This window comes from Myxocyprinus asiaticus, chromosome 10 (genome assembly GCF_019703515.2).
Source record: "Myxocyprinus asiaticus isolate MX2 ecotype Aquarium Trade chromosome 10, UBuf_Myxa_2, whole genome shotgun sequence".
NCBI lineage: Eukaryota > Metazoa > Chordata > Actinopteri > Cypriniformes > Catostomidae > Myxocyprinus > Myxocyprinus asiaticus.
This window is the reverse complement of record NC_059353.1, coordinates 22067307-22084355: the sequence shown is the minus strand read 5'-3', so window position 1 is coordinate 22084355 and position 17049 is coordinate 22067307. Positions and strand designations below refer to the sequence as shown.

The 17049-nt window shown below is 38.8% G+C and overlaps 2 protein-coding genes across 5 annotated transcripts in view; one reads left to right on the top strand and one right to left on the bottom strand.

The window, feature by feature from the left end:
• si:dkey-91i10.2 (uncharacterized protein LOC555224 homolog) overlaps window positions 1-8812 on the top strand; it is a 37933-nt gene extending 29121 nt beyond the window's left edge. The window contains exons 5-8 of one of the 2 annotated variants that reach the window (XM_051709266.1): window positions 1003-1201; window positions 3466-4043; window positions 4500-4645; window positions 6260-8812. In XM_051709266.1, coding sequence (XP_051565226.1) covers window positions 1003-1201; window positions 3466-4043; window positions 4500-4645; window positions 6260-7085 — 1749 coding nt within the window. In that variant the 3' untranslated portion in view covers window positions 7086-8812. Of the gene's footprint in view, window positions 1-999; window positions 1202-3465; window positions 4044-4499; window positions 4646-6259 lie in introns of both variants that reach the window. The other variant, XM_051709265.1, reaches the window with a different exon arrangement.
• LOC127447399 (translin-like) lies at window positions 7726-16478 on the bottom strand. 3 transcript variants are annotated; one of them, XM_051709268.1, is made up of 6 exons: window positions 16407-16467; window positions 15393-15486; window positions 15213-15309; window positions 15013-15128; window positions 14842-14921; window positions 7726-9923 (listed from the first exon to the last, which is right to left on the bottom strand). In XM_051709268.1, the coding sequence occupies exons 1-6, from the start codon at window positions 16446-16448 to the stop codon at window positions 9693-9695; spliced, it is 660 nt and encodes a 219-aa protein (XP_051565228.1). In that variant the 5' UTR covers window positions 16449-16467; the 3' UTR covers window positions 7726-9692. The 3 variants fall into 3 exon arrangements, with proteins under 3 accessions (XP_051565228.1, XP_051565227.1, XP_051565230.1); XM_051709267.1 differs by having other exon boundaries at window positions 7758-9923; window positions 16239-16478; XM_051709270.1 differs by lacking the exon at window positions 7726-9923 and adding an exon at window positions 9930-11979 and having other exon boundaries at window positions 16239-16478.
• Window positions 16479-17049: the final 571 nt, after the last annotated feature.

Sequence of the window (17049 nt, the reverse complement as noted above, 5' to 3'; positions counted from 1 at the left end):
TATCGGATGCAACCGTAAAAGGCTATATACTCATGCATGGCTCAGGGACATAATTTCTGAATTGCTTTCTACTGTTTCAGAGGTGTAAAAGATGAAAGGTCAAAAGTTTTGTCAAAACTGTGTTGGACAGAGATAGGCTGACACAGATCTGGTCAGTTTCAACACCTTTGGGCCTACTAGGTTTTTGTTTGTAAATGCATTGATTTTGCTACATTTACACGTCTCATTCACATTGGAACGGAGCGTTTCGAAAATGCTCACCATTACCGCATACTTTGGAAAACGACAACGTTAGGAAACTGAAAACGGATTAGTGTGGGTGTGGATTTAAAGTAAGCATGAAACAGTGTTTGCAACCCATTTTACTTCCATAATGGGACATTTACTGAGAAAAATATTTAGGGCAGGACCTTCGGGCCATGAAAAGTGGTATTGATATGACAGGTGGTTGGACTGGAGGACTTGGTTACATCAAAGGTGGAGAAAGTAATTATATTTTGATGAATGATTACAAAGACAAACATTGTTTTTCTCCTCTGGAATAAATAAAACCCATGAATCATTTACAATAAGACCAGTAAAGTATATTAAGAAAGTAAATAGGGGATCAAGTTTGATTTTATGTTGACTTAAAACCTTATACCCAGTTTTCAGTATTGGTATGTTGCTGCTTAATAGGAAAGTTTTGAAAGGAGGCTGCGTTTCCAAAGCCATATTTCTATAGAGAAAAAAAATGCACTTTATAACCTTTGCATAAAAACCCCTAGCAGAGAATATTCCATTTACCACCACAATTTATTAAAAGCCTCAGTAATGTATAGCCCCCTTTGGAGGTATTGATGTCAGAAACAGTTAGTGGATCCATTAATTCTGATGTGTGTTTAGAGATGATACAATTTGCCCTCATTGAGGCTGTATACTGTTCAGCTCTCTTATTACTATACACATGAATGGTTTGTAAGATGGGCATGGTTGACTGACAGATCTCTGTGCTATCAGCAGGTTTCTGGAGCATGCTGCAGACGCTCCAGCTCAGACGCTGCCTATGAGCCGGCCGAGTCAGTGAGGGCCCAGCGTGAGTGCCGTCTGAGGCCCCACTACAGCGACCCCATGCCCGCGGATGCCGCCAAGCGTAAGCAGCTGGAGATGAAGATTGCGGCAGCGGCACGTTTGCACATTCACCGCAGAGAGAGGGACAGTTGTAAGAAAAATACGCACACACAGTGTAAAACTTCCAACTGTAATTTAATGCTCACCTCTTAGTTTTGTATGTGCAAAACTCCTGATAAAACAATCTGCAGACTTGCCTGCAACCCAAGGGTATCTCTTTTGTTATATCACTATGTGACTATGCTATCACTTAAAGCTGCCCTTAGGTGGCTCTTATTTTAGTGCTGCCACATCACATGCATTACCCCTACTTTTATCTTTTATCTTTCCACATCATGGCACCCATACTCAGCGACCATTCTTTGTTTTATTGTTTTTTTTAGAATTATTATATGCATTTGTAACTTTGGGTTAGTTTTTGTTAGCTTAATGGTGTTGTCTTAGGGAATCTTCACAGTTTTTTTGTTTTGCTAGCTATTTAAAAGGTAGACTGAAGACGTGTTTCATTCAAGAGTTTTATTTAGAAGTTTTATCACTTCATTATTAGTGCAATTGTTATGATATTCTGAGAATTGATGTGAGGTAATTTTGAGGACTGAGTCATAGGCCCCTTCAGAATGTGATCTGTTATGTGATCTGTTATGTGATCTGTTATGTGATCTGTTATGTTCACATCTGAATGTGAACAACTCAGCATTTTTAACCAAATCAGGTGAGTCCTCTATCTGTTACAAAAAAAAAAAATATATTTTCTCATCAAGCAAATACAGTTAGAACAGATGCACTGAATTATGTCTTCTTTGTTAACATTAAACAAAATCTGATATGATATACCTCAGATTCAAAAACACTTCCAAGTTAAATTCTGCCATGTATTGCAGTTAGCTTGCAGACTAATTGGCACTGACCATTCATTAACTTCCAACTGCAATAGGTTGATCACTAAGACCATAGTTTGATCTTTTTATCATCATTATTATTATTATTAATGCAGTGCCACCAGTGTCTGTCCTCTGCTTGCTCACGATCAACAGTCAAACATCACCAGCTAACATTTATGGGTGATTCTATGTTTATGTTTAAGGAGGATTTTAATGACAAACAAACAAAAAAATAATAATAAAAATAAATACATAAATAAAATATTGTTTTAAAGAATAGATCGAAATCGATTTAAACATTTTTAGTGTCTTGATTTACTTATTCCTACTTTCTATGATTTTTAAAATGTTACATTTGCCAGTGTTTCTCCCTCACCCATATTTTTGAATTGTTCTTAACAATACATTTATAATAAGTATGAAAAGCTTTCCCCTAAGAACTTAACATTTTCAGTTCATTTGGGATTCATGTGTACAGTCTGGATATTTTTTAACAAAGAACAAAAGAAAAGTTGTCCCAATTACTGTTATCATTACAACATGAACGCATTTCAGAGAACAATTTTCGCCGCGGTCGGAAGGCGAAATTAGGGTACACTAATTTTAGTTACCTTCACAGCTGGAAGGTAGCCTCTAAATTGCACTGAACTGTAATGTTGTTTCACTTTTATCCATTGAAGAGATAAGAATGTCGGAATTTCCACAGAAATAATCATATTTCTCCAGTGGCCATTGCGATGAAACAGCCCTTAATGGTTTGACGTCATTTGCCTTGAGAGCACAGTGTTGATGTGAGACAGATGTTATTTGCGCATGCGACAATAAGTGCCGGCAGAGTCACGAGAGAGCACCAGAAGAGATCTCGAGCATGCATCTGATCATATCTGTATTCTGTACCAAAGCAAGCAGTGGTCTTTATCATTTTATGTCTTTTGTTTTTTATTTTTATTTTTTTTATAAATCAACAATTGTAATCCTGCTAGTAATCCCAGTTTTTACCAAATGTAATTGTAATTTGACTACGTTGGCTTTTTATGTAACTGTAACAGATTACAGTTAGACAATTTTTGTATCATGATTACGTAATGCCATTACAAGTATTCCTTTACTCCCCAAGCCTGGGCCCCTTATAGTATTAACATTTCAGATTAATACAGGCACTCAATGCAGGTATAAACAAGGTCCAAAACATTCAAAACCACATCCGGAGGTAGATAGAAACACATGAGACTAATTGCTACTAATTGTTCAAAACATTGCTCTGTTTGTTTGAGTATCCGACCAGCCCAATACATTTGCTACACCAGTGGCGTTAGTTTTGAATGGGACTATGTGTCTGTCTGACAGAGGGTAGACAAGGGGAGTGTTTGGGAAACCTTTTGCAATTCTGTTTGGTATCACTAGAGGCACAGAAACCAAACAATTCACCTTTAAATCCCCTCTTTTAACTCTACTCTTTGTGCTTTGTCATCAGTGCCAAGCACAACTAGGGGCCGCTCAGAGCCAAGAGGAGAGGAGAGAAGCAGGGGCCTGGGTGTGACCCGGACAGCACATCACCGCTGGAGTACAGTCAGCAGCTTGAGTGCAGACAGTGGTGTGGTAGGGTTGAGCGATGAGCGCGAAGAAGAGGAAGAGCCCCGGCGTGCCTGTCACAGCACTGGAGCTGAGGTAGAACGTGTAGATAGTGGCATTGGTCCCGGTTTGGCTCAGGGCTGGAGGAGACCCTTACCATCTCTCAGAACCTGGGAGGTTCAGCAGCCCTGCCCAGACTGTGGCCACAAAGAGGGGGCTCGTGGGGAAGGCATGTGCGAACGCTGCTCCAAGCTCCGCACTGAGCGCAAGGAGGCCATCCTGGAGTTTCTCAACACAGAGTCGAGTTATGGAGAGGACCTGCGCATTATCAAGGAAGAATTCTATTGCCCCATGCAGAATGCAGGGCTCCTTACAGCCGAGCAGCTGGCTGTGGTCTTCAGCAACGTTCAAGAGCTCATTGATGTGAATGACAAGTTCACCGAGCACCTGCAGGACAGTATTGATCAGGCTTTTGATCAGGTTAGGAGCACTACTGATAAACCGATTTGGCCAGGCTGATTAATATTTAGCCAATATTTAGCCAACTTTTGATTCTTTTATGTGCCTGATTAACAAAAGTGTTTATTCTCTTTTGTGTCAGTTCCCAATTCGACAGACCTTGTCAACAGAAAATGCAGATGTTGCACATCTTGTTTTCTATTACTCAATTATGAACAGTTATTTCGACATTACATTTGTCAGCGGACATCTTGTTCTCTAGATATCACCACTGAAAAACACACATCGTTTAACCACTTCCATGACCTAAAATGTTTATAATTCATAATAGCGGATATTGAAATTAGCATTCAGGTTAGAAGTTGTTCAGCAATCCGTTTTTTAGTGTAATGCATGCTTTACTCTGAATTGCTTGTTTAAACATTACAAATATATAAGCTAGGCAACCTAAAATGAATGCTAACTGCCTCCGTACAGGGTGATGAAGACCTGCAGACTGTGTGCATTGGAGAAATCTTCTTGGAGTTTGTCAACATGCTTCCAGCCTTTCAAACCTACTGCCTTCAGCAGTCCACGTCTGTTAACATGCTTAACACTCTTGAGAAAGAAAAGGAGCTTCTTAGGTACTGTGAAACACTATAACACACATTTACAGCTGTTTAGGATAGTGCTTGCAAATTTCCAATGTATTGATCGATAAAACTGTTAAAGAAATAGTTAGGCCAAAATGAAAATGCTGTCACAAAAAGCAAATTAAGAAGAATCGTCATGCAGCTTTTCCAGTGACCACAGGCTGTCAAGCTTCTAAAAGGAGAAAATGCACCATAACAGTAGTCCATATACAATCTGCCCACTATATAAAGCTGCATAGAGATTCTTTTAAATTCTCCTTTTGTGTTTCAAAAAATAACTGCCTACAGGTTTGGAACAAAATGAAGGTAAATTAATAATGACAGAATTTTCCTTTTGAAATATACCCCAAGCGTCACTTCTGTGTGCATTTTCCATTTCCCCCAAAGGTTTTCCTAAAAATTGATGGCAACATATGTGGACAGTGGACTAAGTTGTAAAATTGTAAATAATACTAAGCTATAGAAAGTCCAATTGTTTATTGTGTTTCCAGGAGTGTTGGTTATTCATGTTTTTGAGACATTACAGACATTATATCAGAAATTAGCATCATTATTTCTGATTCAAAATAATGGCCAGTATCATCCAATCACTGCTAACCATGTTAAAATAAAATTGTACATTATAAATTGTGAATCTATGTACTGATTACTATTGTCCCATGTCTGCCAAACATGTTGAGTGGTCCAAACATCATCTGCAGCCTGAAACTGAACTTTTGATAGGAAGTTTGGATTGAATGCACTTGGCTTTATAGGAAAGCTATAGTATGCTCCCTTGCTCCCTATTTAGTGAATGACTTAACCTCCAGTGTGCTTTCTGTCTGCACTGATCTCAGAACAGTTTGAAATGGACCTTATTTTCATCCTAACTCCATATAAAGCCTCTGAAAGCAACATTTAACAGCTTTTGGATGAACCCATTGATTCTCAATGTGATAATGCACAGTGAATATAGGATTTCTAAGGAACAAATGCGCTAAAGTACACATTAGTGTACATTGTGTTTAGCAGCGTGGCGTTTCACGATAAATAGCTCAAATTTTAAAAATGGCGTATTGGATGAAACCAGAGAATCTTTTGACTCAAACAGGTTTCAATGTAAAAACTTAACTAGGTTTCTTACCAGATGTAGTTTTGTTGGCGTTTCTCCCTAAGATAAACTCTGCTGTGATCAGCACCATGTTGTTTTGTCACATGATGCCGTACTTTGAAAGTTTAATCCTTTACTGACAGTCCAGAGTCTTCTGAACTGAGATCAGTCAGTTTAAATGAATTTAAATTATGCATTGCGAATAGCAAAGCCAAAATACAATGTCCACGCATGTGTACGCTGGGTCGATTGGGGATAAAAGTTTCAGTAGTGTAAGTATTAGAAAACCCCATATAGATGCATGCACTAGCTCAGGTTAATACATGTAATTGTAATGTGCTTTATATATTTTATGCAGACATTGCAATGATAATCAGATGTTTAGCACATCCTTCTGCAACCTCCTAATTCATTGTAAATTATACCAGTACAGTAACAGTTTATATGAAAAAAGTCTGAGGTCTCGTAAGTCTAACAAGATTAAAGTATGTTTTTCCTCTCTTACTGTCCCTCAGAATATTTCTTGACGTGTCCCAGAATGACAACATGGCACTCAGACGCATGAATCTACGGTCCTTCCTCATGGCGCCACTTCAACGCGTGACCAAGTACCCACTGCTGCTGAGTCGTATCAGCAAAGCCACTAATGAGTGTCACCTGGACTACTCACGTTTAAAGGAAGCCAAGAGTCGCGTGGAATCCCATTTAGAGCACATCAACATGAAGACCAAACAGGAAGGCACCACCACGTGGTCCTTGCGCTCTTTCCGGCGTGACAGCCGCAAGAACCGCGAGGTGATTAACATTGAGATGCGAGAGCTGTCGATGAAAACTGTGGGCTGGACTCGGGAGAGCACACGCTTCATCATGGAGGGACCTCTACAGCTAGCCCAGCCTACTGATGGCCAGTGGCTTAAGAAGGGGAGCAAATCCCTCAAATTCCAAAATGTTCAGAGCTTACTCATGGTACGCACACTGCGTTCCGCAGAGGTGGTGACTTCAGCTGATGTGGCTCTCAGAGGAGAACAGTTGGAGAGCTCAGAGATGCTGCAGGACAGTGTACTGGTGCTCATCAAAGACAAGAGCAGTGGGAAATTCACTGTGTTGCGCGAGCCGATCCATTTGGCTAACTGTGTGGTATCCACCGACACCGACTGTGATGATACTTTCGAGGTGCTGGACATCCAACGCGAGGCCTTCGTTTTCCGTGCCTCGGACAAACCCCGCACTCAGCAGTGGTTTCGCCAGGTCAAGAGATATGCTTGTGATCTGGGATCTTGGAGAAAAAGACGCAACGCGCTCCCTAATATCATGATTAACACAACCCAGAGCCGGTCTTGAGACTGACCCTTTAAAAACATCTAAACCAATCCAAGCATAACTCCGATGTAAATAATAAATCAATATTTTGATGACCAGACAGTATTTGTTTTGGGGAATCAGATCTAATTAGATGTTTCTCCACAAATGAACTTTTAAATTGCAAGGTTTTACTGTGATTTAAAAGATAAATGGAATATTAATAGGGGCACTTTGTATACCTGGAAAGCAAATAATTTACATTTGTCAAAAAAGGGAAAAAAACAACGGGAAAAGCAAAAAGGAATGCCCTTTAGCATATCAAAATGAGGACCTCGCTAGGCACCTCACTGTTGCACTTGTATAACACTGATTGTACAACCAGTTTGCTACTGAGAAAAGGAAAATGCTTAAATGTTTTTCAGTTGTGAAATGGTTTCTGTGATCGAATGGACTTTCATGTTAACTAATTAACAATACACAACAGTATGAAAAATTGTGTTTGGTGTGAAGACTGAGGTAGAGCTCGAAGTTTGTTTGTTTTCTGGCCGTGGTAATTCACTTACCTCTTCCTCTCTGTCTTCTGTAAGAAACTATTCCCAAAGCAGCAATAATCTTCATTGTACTATGTAGCAACAGTAAAGCTATGTTTTTATTCACATTTAAATTAGTAAACCATAAACCAGACTTTACTAAATGTAAATGTTAAGTCCCCCCCAATTAATGATTACGCTGTTTCTTTCCTTGGTAACATTTGAGGGGGAGGTCATATGTGCCTTTGTTTTTATTTCATATTGAATGAGTCATTAGTATAATTCTGTTTTCCCTCTTCTAGCCCACAAATCAGGCCTTAAGTCCGAATATTGAAAAACTATTCCTTTTCAGTAGCTGCTATATTCCAACTTCCCCACTGATGTAAAAACCATGCTTCATATGACAACTTGCTAAATGTTACATGTTTTCGTTTGATGCACTTTAATATTAAGGTCCTAAAACTGGAGTGAGGACATTGTTCTGCAGTTTACAAAGCTTTACTGTACTTTGTTTTAAAGATTGTTTGAGCTTTAAGAGAAATATGAACCATAGTTGACTTCAGCAATAGCTATCACCCACATTGTATGTTTCAAATCGACACTGATGACACTTTTTGTATTTAGGTTTCAACAAGAATATTTACTGTTTTTCCAATGGCATCAAAACTGTTAGAAACATCTTAGCTTCCACATTACACAACAGAAAGAGGAATTTTACCTGCCAGTGAACTTTGTCTGAAATAATACTTAGACCAATCAAGCTGTTAAATACTTTTTCTGTTCTTATAAAACCTAATTTCATATTTTTGTTGTGTAAAATATTGTGAATTACAATAAAAAATGACAATTATCCAGATTTGTTTTTCTGAGAAAAAAATTTTCCCAGTGAAAATCTTTATTACGTATCATTATTAAACATTTCTCAAATGAAAAATGAGGGTCAAAAGTTGGAACTACCACATGAACAAATACTTGGTAAATTAAGAAATATTTGTGAGAAACCTTTTGTTGGGGGGAAAGAATACAAAGTGTTATTGCTGACTATTACTTGAAATAGTTTTTTAGTATTACCCAAACAAACATTCAAAAAGCAGATAAAACACATGCACCCACAAAAAAAAAAAAAACACAACAACGAGCAGTCAAAAGATGTCTGTTGTGAATCACCAAACAAAAGAGGTAAGAACATAAAAGTCGCCATTAAAGCCTTAAGAAAGGAAAACATATGCACTCACAGTTTTCTCTTCGAAACATTTGCTTGGAAGGTTTAAGTTCTACAGGTTGTGTGCAGCATGCAACAACATAAGGCCAGGGAACAAATGATCTGACAAGTAGAAATGAAGGCAAGTAATCAAACATGCGCAGCAAGAAGCCAAGTTACCAAGTGCATTAAGAAAGTCTCCTGATTCTGATGATTTGAACATCATTTACATTACCAATTCAAATACCAAGATGTCTTTGCAGTATAAAAACTGAACATTTAGGCTCAGGAACTTTGGCACAAGTTTATCAATTTTATCTTCATGTAGGCCTCTGCAAGATAAACAAATACAGTATTTCAGTCATGGTTATATTCAAGAAAAGTGCTATTTATGTGGAAAACCACATCAAATGAATCAATCAGCTTAGTGAATGGCAATTTTACATCTGTAGGTTAACATTATGAAAATGTCTTGATGTCTTTTTGTCAGAAAGTAACAAACCTAGCATAGAACTTCACTGTTTCCAACATCATTCCCCAATTTGTCTCTCACCAAAACTGTTCAAGTGATAAACTTCTGACTACAATGATTCGCAATAGTGATGACCAAGACAAAAACACGAAGTATAATAAAACAGCACAAGTAAACAGAATGCATCTGTACAAATGTATCTCTCAAAAGTGGTGAGAAACTGAACATCTCCCCACTAAAACAGGCCTGAACAGCTTTCCATCACGGTGAACAAGTGGCTTAAAAGTCCAGCCACTGTCCAAGGCTGCTGGGGCTTCAAAACCTCCATTTCCTCCCCTCTTCCTCCGATTGACTGCCCACTGATAGGTTTATCCACTCTTCCAATCGAGAAGAATCCCAGCCAGGGTAATGCCCCGCGGCCTCTTAGTAGTTCCCTTCTGGCTCTACTTATCTCCTCCAGTCTCCTGCTCCTTGGCAAGGCCTCGGATGGAAAGGTCATACACCACCTCCTCGATCTTTTTCACATCATACTTGAGGCCATCGTAGCGCTTGCGGAGAGGGTCATTCTTTAAATTAAGCAGGCGAAAGCCAGAGTCCAGTTCATTGATGAAGTTTGAGATACGAAGCGGCCGTCCATAGTCCCCTGCTGTCACACTGTTCACTGCCAACCTGGACTGAAAAAAAAAGTGCAACATGGTATGATTTTTTTTTTTACCTCACTTTGCTCCATGAGACCAGCATTTTTGTCCAGCTATTTTTGCACTCTTCCCACAAATTCTTTTATGTCAGGGAGAGACTTACAAATCCACAAAAATAAGTTGTTTTGTAATAGTAATACTCTATGTCTAGAAATGGCACAGTTATTAAAAAATAAAAGCAACAATATTAGGCACTTTGTATGCCTTCAGAAGACTAATGCATGAATCGCATGGACTATTTTTGTGATACTTTTGGTCCATTTTTAAGCTTTAAAAGTTCAAGTGTATAATTCATGTGTGACTAGCACCAAAGTAAGGAATAATCATTGAATACAAACAGATAGTCGTGCCCCAAACTCACACCACTGGTTGAGTCAATGTTGCTAGTAGGACCGCTCAAACAAACAGAGGAATTTTTTATAGCACCACAGAGACAGTGTTTAAAGTTTGAGAAAACCTAACCTACGAATGGCTACATTAAAATTGTCTCTACATATTATGGGGGGGAAAGAAGAAAGTATTTTGGCACCGAAAAGTTACACACTTCAACTTTAAAGTGAGGCACTATCCACTTTTATGTTATTGAAAAGACGGATCTGGGACATTCATTAACATCTTTGTTTTCCACAAAAAAAAAAAAAAAAAAAGAGTTAATGACAATTTTCATTTTTGGGTGAACTACTCCTTTAAAATGAAACATCTTAATTATATTAGGGAGGAGCCACAGTGATCAACTAATCGACTAGTCTTCAAACAACTGACTAGTCTCTTTTTCGTGTCTTTAATGCTTTAAGTTCAGTCAATTTATGCACCACTGCTGTTACAGCCATTAAAGCGCCGCATTAACAATGCATTACAAGACGATCACTGTTGGATGTTAAATCCTCTGCTGTGAGTAATGTTCCCATATTTGAGGTGCTTTGGAGAGATTAAAATCTTTTGCTGATTCTGTCTGAAACTGCTTAGATAAATAGTTGCAGTAAAATATGTATAAACTGCTTGATTGCATGAACTAGATGTGTACCCACATTTTCTTGCAGTTCTGTGCTTTTGACTGCACAGTGAGGATCGCCTTGAGACTCCCAAGCTCTCTGTTTACATTGAAGCAATGTTATTTATTTGCTGCATAACCATTAGTTACCATGTTGAGGTGCTGCGCTTGGCGTCCGTATATCCCTCTGAAATGCATCTGATCGGGGTCACGTGATCATAACTGAGCCTATATTATACATTATTATCTTTAACACAGACTAGTCGACTAGTCATTCAAACAACCGACCAACTAGTCGATTATGAAAATGTTTTGTTCTGCACGTCCCTAAATGATATCCACATAAAATTGGCATTATGTATTACATTATGGCATTTTTCAACCTGCACCTTTTTTGAGGACTGTAAATATAATTCACAGAACTATTATTTTATATGAATTGTAAGGTTGGAGAGTTCTGGATGAGATAATGTTTAAATATATTTGCAAGATTTGATTAGTTAAGTCACGTGACGCCACGCGAGGATCAGACGTGTGAACGGCGAGCTCTGCGCACTTTAGTAGTTTTAATACTTTTTATGACAAACCGGTGAGATTCGTTAGACTCTGTTCCCTAACTGTTCTAGGAGGACAATATGCCAAAGAATTCAAAATCCTCAGGCTCTGGAGACATTAAAAGACACTTACGTGCTCAAGCTGATGTCCCCGAGCAGGCCGCAAACCTGGGAGTCGATTTAGTCGGAGAGGTGCGGGAAATGCGGCGAGAGATGCTGAACATGTCGGCAATGCTGACGAAGGTCGTTGCTGACTTGGAGGATCTTGCTGTGATATGTCGATCGATCACTGCCATGGAGGTTAATTTCACTGATGTGGTTACAAGAGTGGGGGATGTTGAGAAACGGATTGATTACCTGGAGTCATCGGAGAGGGAATTATCTGCTAATCTGCTAGTGACCAAGGTGGATTTGGAGCGTGTCTGGGAGAAGTTGGAGGACATGGAGAACCGTAGCTGGTGGAATAACGTCCGTATCGTTGGAATCCCTGAGGGAGCAGAGGGACAGGATACGGTGAAATTCCTGGATGGGCCCTTTCCGAATCTGCTCGACACAGCAGGCCATAAGCTGGAAATCGATCGAGTTCACAGGGTTCCTGCTCATCGATCCACAGAGGGAGACTATTCTGTCCAAATTTCTGAGAAGAACCACAGCATTTTCTTGTTCACAGACTTTGCGAATTCGACAAGAGAGAAACGTGATCGATTCAAGGAATGCAAGAAACTTTTACACTGATATTCCCAGCCAAATTGAGAACAGATGCTAAGGATGGCCGTAAAACATTCACATGCCCACAGCAAGCGATGTCCTTCATAAAGTCAATGGAGTGAGCAAGTCATCTTGTTGTACTCACTTGCTGCCGAGTGGACTGGCTCACTGGATATTCGTTTGACTGTTTGAAGAATCTGCGCATTCTTTTTGTGCTAGTTCTGCCTAGCGGCTGGAGTTTATTTTGTAGAGTAACACCTTCAGGACAGTTTTATGGGTGAACCTACATGCTCTTTGTGCTTGTTCCTCCTATTGGCTGGGAAGAGTCATTATTGTTTTAGCTGAAATTCAAGGACAAAGTCTTATTTTGGTGAATATTTATGCACCTAACGATGATCAGGGCATTTTTATAGATCATGAAGGGATGTTGCAAGCCACTGGCACCCCTCGTGTTATAATATTGGGATGAGACTTTAATCTTTTGATGGACTCATTGATCATAGTGAAGCAAAAGTGTGCAAGCCCTGTAGATCAACATTGACACTTCACATCCTGTGTAAAAATCTTGGTCTTACAGATATTTGGAGACTTTTGAACCCATCTGGTAGGGACTATACATTTTTTTCATCAGTCCATAAGACTTACTCTGGAATATATTTTTTTTTATACATATCTGTGTCCCTCACTTCATCTGTCATTGATCGCTCAGTTGGAATCATTTTAATCTCAGATCACGCCCTAGTGTGTTTAGAGGAGTTTCCGCATATGAAGAAAAGGAAATCATACAGTTGGCGCTTTAATGTTTCCCTTTTTCAAAATCCTGAATTCCAACAAATGCTAAAGGATAAAATCAATGTCTATATGGTGACCAACTAGTCCTCAGTATCCTCTGTGGGCGTGGCTTGGGAGGTACTTAAGGTGGTTTTTAGGGGCCGGATCATACAGTATGCCTCATTCATCAAAAAATCCAAAGCACAAGAACTCGTGGAATTGGAAGGGAATATTAAAAGTGCCAAGGCAGAGCTGAAGCGCCGAATGTCATCTAATGGCCTCAGAGAACTGACCCGATTGAAATACAGATATAATACTATTTTGTCACGAAAGGTGGAGTTTTGGCTATTCAGGGCAAGACAGTCATACTTTGAGTCGGGGGACAAAGCAGGAAAGCTTCTGGCTAGATATACAAAACAGAGAGAGTCTTTTTCTTCCATTCAGCTAGATGTTAAAATATTGCGCGCTAGGACTACCCAAGATTTTGTTTTATTGTTATGCATTCAGTCTCAGACATTTGGTTCATTGTTCGCTTCCACCTGAGAGAGCCCCTACATGGTTTTGTATTGAGCAGGAAGTTCTTGCCCCTATTTCGCCATTGCAAAGCCTTTCTATCAAACTAACCGGAGAAGTTAAGTTACACCCTGTTATCTCGCATTTGCACGCGGTATGGAAAAAAGTGTCCAGAGTGCTTAATTCAGACATTTATTTAAATGTTGCTTCGAGCATTTGGCTGAACCTTAAATTATGTATTAATAAGTCCCCTTTTTGCTGGACAGAGTGGATTGTGATGGAGGCTAATACGCACAGTGACCTATATGAGAGTGGAGTGTTGAGATCCTTTGAAAATATGGTTCAACATTTTGGGATTCCCAGGTCTCAATTCTTCAGGTATTTACAGCTGCGCCACCTGCTCTGTACTATTTTTGGGAGTGGCATACATCCCCCTAGAGCGGCAGATACTCTGGGAGAGGTGATTACTGCTTTTGAAAAGGTCATGTGGCATCAGTGTATTACTGCCTGCTAATTCGGAGTCTGGGGGACGGAGCTTCAACTTCTCTCAAGAGATTATGGGAGAAAGATTTAAACTTGGTATTGGAGGAGAGAGTGTGGGCAAGGATTCTAAAAAAAATCAAGTCTACATCAAGAGATGCAAGGGTGTGCCTTATGCAATTTACATCGATTCTAATGGACTCCCTCTAGAGTGTATAGGCTTGGCCTTAAAAACACACCCACTTGCTGGCGATGCCAATCAGAAGATGGGTACACAACCCATGTTTTTTAGTGGTGTGTTAAAATCCAAGAATTTAGTTTGAGGGTTCAGAGTTTTGGGCACTTAAATTTAATTTTGCCCCAGACTTTGTATTTTAGGCAATGGGCAGATCATTAATATAGGGGATAAATGCATAAAAACATTGGGTCCTAGCCAGTGTTATGATCGGCAGACAGATTATTCTTAGGGGATGGATGTCGGCTGGAGTGCCCTCATTTCAAGAGTGGTGCACAGAGATGGAGAGGGTAGCGGCATTCGAGGAAATGTCATGTAGAAGGCTAGGCAACTTGGGGCAGCTATTTGACCATTTTGGAGGGCTGTCGGGAGGTGCAGTGGAGAGAGAAGTGTAGTTTTAAATGTGTGCGATTATTTTATTTTTTGTTTTGTTTTTGTGTTTACTCAAGTGTGACCACAGGGATATCTGTTGAGGGTCAGGGTGGGAGAAAGGGAATAATGGGGGTTAAATGTTGATTTTGTGAATATATGTTTTGCTTTTCATTGTCAATTGTGCAAATCAATAAAAAGTGTTTATCGGAAAAAGACTGTCAGTTTGAAAAAGTAAAAAAAAAATTGTTTTAAATATTGCAAAACTCCTACCAGCTCACTGGCCATAAGGAGAACTCCTGCTAGATAGTCTTCAACATCCAAATGAAACCCTTTTTCTCGGTCAACTTCAACTGCAAAATAAGAGAGTAGTATTAATCTATAGTAGCCTCACACAATTCACAAGATTTATAACTTTACACAACAGACATGCATATTACATACTGGCAAGTATGTTTGCCACTTCCTCGCGTGTAACCAAGGACTCGCTTTCCAAGTATACCACAAAAGCTGCAAGAAAGGCAAGCCGCTGAAGAACAAATCTCCAATGCTCGTGATACCTAAGAAAAGGTGAAAGGCCAATTTGAGGCTAGAAACATAACCAACATTAAAAAAAAAATAGCTCAAGTGATATCTGCACTAACCGATAGTACTGTTCCACAGGGAACTTTGTTTTCAGCTCTCCAGTGTAAGTTCTAACAGTGCAGAACAGTTCTCTGGCCTTCAGACACTTGCTGGGAACTGGAGAAGAATAAGATCTCATTATAAAATCATCTTGTAGATCACCTACTAGAGCACAGGGAAAGTATTGCAACTTTTCTCACTCTCTTTGAATCCAGTAGGCTGATGGACACTTTGAAGAACAGTTAGGATCTCTCTCGTTGTCTGCTCCAGGACCTGGACTACTTTTCTTATGTCCTAAAAGAAGAACAGAAAGAGCAGTCAGCTGAGAGCCCATTTGATTTAGAAAGAAAGCTAGAAAGATTTCAAGACTGTGGAGTCTGTTGCACTTTGTTATGTAGGATTCAATGCTCTCTGATATTACCGTTCCAAATATTGTGTTTTCCATATTTAACGGAAAAGTATTCTCATAATTTGATCCAAAATGAAAAACAAAGTCACATACTACTAAAAGTCTTTATCTGTGGAAGCTGAGAAAAAATGTTGTTGCCTGTTTGTAAAGCGCTCATGGATCTGTCTGATCTCATGTATAATTATGTGCAGAAAAAGGATTCATTAGTTCTTTTATGTCATCACATCAATACATGTTCTCTGTTCTAACCCTTCTCTAGCATATAACATGCTTTAATTAATGGTTGTAAGTCTGTAATTCTTTAAAGGATTATTCCAGGTTCAATACAAATTCAGCTCAACCGACAGCATTTGTGGCTGATTACAAAAAAAATAAATAAATAAATAAAAACAATTTAGATAAAAAAAATAAAATACAAATAAATACATTTTTAAATCGTGGTTACAGTGAAGCACTAACAAATGTAAGTGAATGACATTTTGTAGGATTAAAGGCAGAAATGTGACGTTTATAATTGTATTAAAGCATTTTTAAAGCAATTCCTGTGTTAAAACTGTTACAATCTTCGTTTTGTGGGATTACAGGGTGTCTGACATTTCAAAAGTGTGAGCTTCATGGTGAAAAAACAACAAATTACCTCTCGAATATCTTGGTCAGCACTTAAAAAGCCTTGAATGTAGCTAAACATCTCCGTTACAGACATATTCAAAGGTGTTTGGCTTGCGCACCGTCGCTCTTTACGCTAACTCGCTGCACCAGAAAATGTGGATAATTGATTATGACATAAATTTTCGTGAACACGAACCAAATCTCGTACAGTTACGATTCCAGTCATCAGCGTGGACATTCAAAGAGGTCCTTCCACCCGTCGCATGATAATGACGTAATGATGGGTGTGTTCGACTTCATGCGGCGCTGCGCAGACCGATCGGCGCTGGACTTTGAAGCAGTGCATGTCGGGTAGAATGTTTTTTTATTTTTTATTATTGAAGCAAATATCAAAAACAAACAATACAAATACAATACAACATTTCAAATGCAAGGGGGAGGTATAAACAATATTATAAGAATATTTTAAAGAGTGTACATTCTTGTAAAATTCAAATAGCTTTTTGTTTCTTCAAGGGCAATATTGACTCAATATAATGCTTCACTTCATTTTTAAATACTATAAAACATGTTTTTTTTCCCAGAAAATTTACATTTATGAATGTGAAATTTAGCCATTAAAAAAATAAATAAAAAAAAAAAAAGTGCAGGTTTGTTTATCTTTGGAGTTTACAATAACACCTAAATTTTTTTTATGATTATTTTTCAAAAGCATACAGATTTACAAATTATAAGAACAATAATGGGGGATACAAAACAGATCTTTCCATTCTGCATATAAACATTAGTTGAAAACAAATTTTCTTTGTGTAGCCTCTGTAGTTGCTTCAGAGGAGCTG